This window comes from Nannospalax galili, unplaced genomic scaffold (genome assembly GCF_000622305.1).
Source record: "Nannospalax galili isolate Female #2095 unplaced genomic scaffold, S.galili_v1.0 scaffold607, whole genome shotgun sequence".
NCBI classification, from domain to species: domain Eukaryota; kingdom Metazoa; phylum Chordata; class Mammalia; order Rodentia; family Spalacidae; genus Nannospalax; species Nannospalax galili.
In genome coordinates, this window is record NW_008355379.1 from 74,431 (window position 1) to 81,253 (window position 6,823).

General features: G+C 36.5%; 1 protein-coding gene across 1 annotated transcript; it reads left to right on the top strand.

Moving 5' to 3' along the window:
* The first annotated feature begins 1,756 nt into the window (after positions 1-1,756).
* LOC103749644 (olfactory receptor 143-like) lies at positions 1,757-2,707 on the top strand. The gene has a single exon (XM_008852471.1). The coding sequence runs from the start codon at positions 1,757-1,759 to the stop codon at positions 2,705-2,707; it is 951 nt and encodes a 316-aa protein (XP_008850693.1).
* Positions 2,708-6,823: the final 4,116 nt, after the last annotated feature.

Consider the following 6,823-nt stretch of genomic DNA (forward strand, 5'->3'; position numbering starts at 1 on the left):
TATATATATAACATTTTATATTTAGGTCAGTGAGGTATTTGAATTAATTTAGTGTTGACTATAATTGCTCTTCATTGTAATGTATCTAATGAGATATACTTTAGAAACTAATTTCCTGAGCTCCACTAGTTTCCATGAAATATCTGACAATATACAGGAAATACTTTTGGTTAGAGGTCGTGTATGTTGATGGGGTGGATATTATTGGCATGGGCTGGGCAGGGACCAAGTATGCTATTTATTTTCTACCACATAGGACAGCATCATAAGACATACCAAATTGAAAAGCCCATAATATCAATGAGAAAACTGATAGATCTAAATAAGGATGTGGAACAGAGGAAGAGGAGGTATCACTTAGGAGGTTCTTTTCATATGTCTACTAAAGTAAATCATCTCATTTAATAATATAATGCAGTATAAAATAACTCTTTTATTTTATTTCACATCTTTAGCAGTGCTAAAATTGAATCCACAGACGTACATATGCTAGTCAAGGATTCTAAGGCTGATCCACAACCTATTTTATAAGGCTATTTTATAAAAATACATGAGAAGAGACTGATACAATTATATATAAACAAGGGTCAGAGATGTCTAGAGCTTCATACTTGAGGGGTAGGGAAGCCTGGTTTTAAAATCACATGGTCTTGAATGTCTATAACTATCCTTTCAATTACTTTCTACCATATTATTTTTGAAGCTTTCACAATTTTGTCAGGATCTTAAAGAAAAATCCTTAGGGCAGGCAGCTGGTAATCTTGGCAGCTGCTTTGAGGGGGTAAATGGTGGGTAGTAGAAAAGATATTTTATGGACAGTGTTAACCCTTGGTGATGATATTTCTTATTGCAATAATAAGGGACAAATGGCAAGTGACCATGTCCCTGAACATTCCTTCAGTAGAGCTGCACAAAGCAAAATGAGGAAACTGACAAAGGGGACCACACAGGGGGTACTCCTGCTGGGAAATTAAGTAGAACTTTGAATCTCAAAAGATCCAGTGTTATTTCTATGGCACTGAATGAAAACAAAAGCTCAATGATTTCTACTCTCCAGGGGTTCAGGCAATGAGAGTAAGTCATAAAAGGATAATTTTCTGTGCTTCTAATGAATCTTCTCATAACTCTTGTCCTTGAGATACACTCTCATTTGAGTGAGGCAAAGTTATAGAGATGAATGCAAGATTATTATTTTCTTTCCTGTATGCAAAAATACATTTATGTAGAAATTCTTTAATACAGATCACGTCCATTTTCCCCTGTACCTCTTCAAGAAAGACATAGGTATTCTGGTGGTGGCAGTTAACACTAGCAAGTATTAACTTTGACTCTCTCAGAACAGTGAAAAGGAAGACATCATGAGCTTCACTATCAGGGAATGCTGAGGGCGAACAAAGGTGAGTACTGGTTAGTCTTTGCCTTGACAATTTCCTTTAAAACCCACAGCTATATGAGTCAGGAGTCCTAGAGAAAGCCAAATATGTATTACTCTTTTCAACTTTTAGTAAAGTCTAGAAAAAGACATGACTTAATGTACACGTATTTGTAGTTCTATCATGATATTTTCTGGATAGACCCAACTCTCATGGATGAGGAGAAAGGGGTAATGGGGATTCCTCAAGAACCCACATGGACAGTAGTGCTCTTTGGATCCCTTGTTAAGTGGTCACTGTATCTCAAAGTTAGAAACTAGTATCTCTGACTTTCTCTGTGGATTCAAAAATGTCAATATCACATTGTCCTCTTATTTCAACAGATGGCATCCATAAAGCCAATGGCTATGAAAAACGGTTCTTCTGTGTCTGAGTTCATTCTTACAGGATTGACAAAATTACCTGAGCTCCAGCTGCCGCTGTTTGCTCTCTTCTTGCTGAACTACACAGCCACTGTGATTGGAAACTTGACCATAATGAATCTCATTTGCCTGAATTCAAATCTGCACACCCCTATGTACTTTTTTATATTCAATTTGTCCTGCATTGATTTTTGTTATTCATTTGTCTTTACTCCCAAAATGCTGATGAGTTTTGTTTTAGAGAAGAACACCATCTCCTTCACAGGGTGCATGACTCAGCTGTTTTTCTTCTGCTTTTTTGTCAAAGCTGAATGCTATGTGCTGACAACCATGGCCTATGATCGCTATGTGGCCATCTGTCAGCCCCTCCAGTACTCTGCTATCATGTCTCCCAGAACCTGTTGTCTGCTGATATTTGGTTCGTACTTGATGGGATTTGCTGGTGCCATGATCCACACAGGGTTCATGATTAGGCTCAACTTTTGTGATTCCAACATCATCAACCACTACATGTGTGACATCTTCCCCGTCCTCCAGCTCTCCTGCAGCAGCACCTATGTCAATGAGCTTGTGAGTTCTGCTGTGGTTGGTACAATTATCATTTTATCTAGTCTCATTATCCTAATCTCATATGCCATGATCCTTTCTAATGTCATTCAGAAGTCATCAGCTAAGGGCTGGTCCAAAGCTATGGGCACTTGTGGGTCTCATATCATTACGGTTGGTCTGTTCTTTGGATCTGGACTGCTAGCTTACATCAAGCCATCATCTGCTAAGACTATGGACCAGGGGAAATTTTTCTCAGTGTTTTACACTCTGATAGTCCCCATGCTGAATCCTCTCATCTACAGCCTCAGGAACAAGGATGTCAAACTTGCTGTGAGGCAAACCATGAAAAGAATCACAAACTGATTTAACCAGTAGTGCTCCCTGGCTGTCTCTATTGCTTTGTTGTGTCCTCCTCCTTCTTTGCCTTGTCATCACCTTCTTTCTGTTCTTTTGTCCTCTCATCTTTCTATCGTCTTGACAAGATGTCTTAATCTATATTTTCTTCCTTCAATGCAGTGTAACCCTGTGTATGGCATTTTTTTTTACTTGAGGTATCTTCAGTTTCAGTGCAGCTGCAGCACAGTTTTCATTGAATATATTAGGTTAGATCAAGAACCTGTAATATTTATTGCAGTGCCTAGACCTAAAGTAACAGTATCTTGCTTTCTCTTGTATATCTTCTTGTGCAAATAAATCCATGCAGTTTTGTTTTATATGGATCTAATTTGTTTTGATTTTTCTGTGACAATTGAATGCATTTTCTCTTCAGTTTTTTTAAACCTAAGTACATTAGAAGAGATAAGAGATGACAGAAATATTGATAAGGCCTAGCTGTCAAAATTTCAAGATTATGTAGGTTTTTAAATTATTTTCCTTATTCTAGAGTTTTAGACACATCATATGTAATGAAACTCTTTAGTTGAATAAGATTTTATTTTGCAACTGATTACTTCTGGGTGAGGGAGAGTTGGTTTTCTTTAAAGGAGTAACTTTAGAGAGACTGACTAGACTCCAGTAGATGAACTTGCACCGAGGACTATCTGGATACAAAAGCTTGACCAGATAGTCCTTAACGTATATAACAGAATGCAGGAAATCCAGTGGGGGTGTGGCTGGGGGAGGTGTCTGAATATAATTAAGATTTTTTTAAATAGAAAATGGAGCAAACTCAAGAAAATATTCATCAAAATACAACAAACCTTTTTTTCAGTCTTATTTTTATGGCTACTTGAGGCTGCATTTTCCATAACAAACAAATCTGCTTCTAGAATTGTGACAATACATTGATAACCTGTTATTTTTTCAGAACAGTACTGAAATTGTTACTGTCTTCTCTAAGATATGTGTAGGGTGTCTGTGATAGATTTTAAATTTGATTTACTCATGTTGCTTAGTACACAACACAGAATCAGTATAAAGCCTGGATTCTTTAATTCACCTATTGCATAAAATGGATACTTTTTTTAAACCAATGTATTGATTCTTCCAAAAAACAGATTACTCTTAATCTTAGGGTTTAGTGATACAGTACTTGCATGTTTTTGTTTCTGATTTTGATTACCATGACCCAAAAGAGCATCTATACACTTGTTGGTATCTGTAGCTGCATTGATATGTGTATCTGTTGTCTAGATGGAATATAATTGTGTGACTTTTTAAACTCACACAGGTAGTGAGGCAGAGACTAGTTTCTTATGCATCATGCATCTGATGAAGAAAAGGAAGGAAGGAAAACTGTGAAGAAAGAGAATCTCCAGAGAGTTGTTTCACAATAAGTCCAAATGTAGAGATTCTGTACCAGCATACTGAATAGTTTAAAATATAAACATCTTTCTGTGTATTGTTTTGTAAACATGAACTTTGAATCTTCGATATGTTTTACGTTTTTTGAAATGTTGAAGATCTACATATAGATGATAAATATAGCATTTACCCACTTATATTTGTAAGCAGTTGACAGAATTTATTAGGTCATACCAGTCTATTAATGTCCACACGTTATTCAGATTTCTCTAGCTTTCACATCCTTGTTTTTCAGTCTTCTCTCCATGTTACCACCTTACACATACTGGTGATGTCTCCTTTGTGTCCTCTTGACTTGAAACCTCTACTTTGTACGTTTTATATGATCTTGACACTGAAAGATCTTCCTAATACAAGTGGGGGCATATGTGTTTTTGCTTTTTAATCCAGATTGGCTTTGAACTTAGTATGTAGACCAGACTGGCCTTGAACTTCAAGTAATCCTACTTGCAATCCTCTCCAGTGCTTTCATTACAGGCCCGAGTCGCCACACCAGGCTTTAATGTCTTTTCCCAATATGTAATATTTTTAAAATTTTAAGTACGTTGATAATAGCTCATATATTATTCTTGTTAGTTTAAGCATGCTTCTGTATATTCATTTCCTCTTCATTCTGGATTACATTTTCTTACTTCACTGCATGCTTATTTGAACTGCATTGAATTCTGTTTCTTGTGATTTCAACAAAACTTTTAAACTAAAATTATTCATTAATAAACTGAATATATTAGAAGAGGAATAGAGATTCAAACTTGGCCATAATGATTGCTAATAGAAACTCAAACTCCTCTTACTGTTTGGCAGGGCACAAGGGACACAATTTTAAAACAGAAGAGTTGAAATTCCTACTTATACATGAATTATAATATTTTTAAGATAAAAAGACATAATAAAGTTTTTCCCTCATTTGTACATTTTATATTTTATTTAAGTATATAAAATCAAATCCATAATTAAGTACATAATGAAATCACCTGTACGAGCATAGACATGCGGCCGTCTAGGGTAATGAAGAGGACTAGTAGGCAGGGAACAGGGAAGAAAAGGAAAATGGGGCTGAATATGGTAATGTCTATGAAATTCATACTCCATATTTTATTAGTACATGAATATATACTAATAAAATTATATGTAAACAGACAGATGCTGAAGACCATAAAGAAATACAACCCTCATACCTATACTACAGTATTTATAGGTATAGCTCGGTGGCATGGAATATATTTAGTATGCCTATGTCAATGTGTTTGATCTCCTACATTGCTAAGGAAAGGAGTCTTACAGACAGCATACATTTGGGTCATTTTAAAATGTACTTTGCTAATCACATTCTTTTGATTGGTATGATTAGAGCATTTGTTGATTTTTAAGGTTGATTTTGGATTACATTGACACTTTTCTGTTTGTTCTGTTTCTTTGGGAAAATGGGGCTGAATATGGTAATGTCTATGAAATTCATACTCCATATTTCATTAGTACATGAATATATACTAATAAAATTATATGTAAACAGACAGATGCTGAAGACCATAAAGAAATACAACCCTCATACCTATACTGTACATAGTTAACTTTTACAGTCTTTTAGTATTGTATTTTTCTAACTTCAGTAAAGTATGGAAATCTTGTTTCTATTCACCTGCCTATTCTCTATATTTTAAGTAATATTATTGTATAAAAAATGACCACACAATGCACAATGTACAGTAACAGGGATGACAGAGTATGTGGGCTCGGGGTGGGGGGCTATGGAGGGTGCCGTTTGGGATGCGGGTATAAAGATGAATAAGAGTGTTTGGGATGTTCTGTATGAACACTTAGAAGGCAGCTAACACCATTCTATAGCCTCAGTTCCAAAGGATCCAACACCAGCTTCTGACATTTGAGGACATTGCATGACACAGATATACTTACACACATTCAGGCAATACACTCATACATATAAAATACAAATAGATAAAATATTTCAAAAATTATTTAACATTGTTTTAATTATAATACTATTGTCCTAAACATACTGCTTTTTTAGCCTTTCTAATGTTTTCCAGCTCCAAGTATTCACCATACCAATAAAACTATACTTTGTGGTATCACCTTCTGATCCTCAATACCACCCAAGTGACATTTGACAATAATTGGAGAAATTTCTTTAGGTTACACTGTCATTTGTGCCAGAGAACAGTGTGTGTGTATGAGGAATGTGTGTGTGGGCAAAGGGAGTGTGTGTAGGGGAGGAGGGTGTGTATGGGGGAGTGTATGTGTGGGAGGAGGGTGTGTGTGTGGGGGAGTGTATGTGTTGGAGAAGGGTGTGTGTGTGGGAGTGTATGTGTGGGAGGAGGGTATGTATATGGAAGTGTATGTGTGGGAGGAGGGGGAGGGGGAGGATGTGGGGTGAGAGAGTGGGGGGGGAGGGTGTATAGGGGAGAGAGCTTGGGTGTGTGGGAGTCAGAGAAGCAGGCAGTACTGGCATGCACTAGACAAAGCATAGTGCCATGGCCCACATACAAATCAGGACAGCACCACCACAAAAAACAGCTCTCCCAAATGCTGATTTATATGAAAAATAATATGGAAGGGGGAGCAAGATTCTAACACCACCCTCTTTTTCTCTGTGAAGCTCCTTTCTAATACTTTAAGTCAGCCAAGTTTTTTAATTGCAACAATACAATGAGGCCT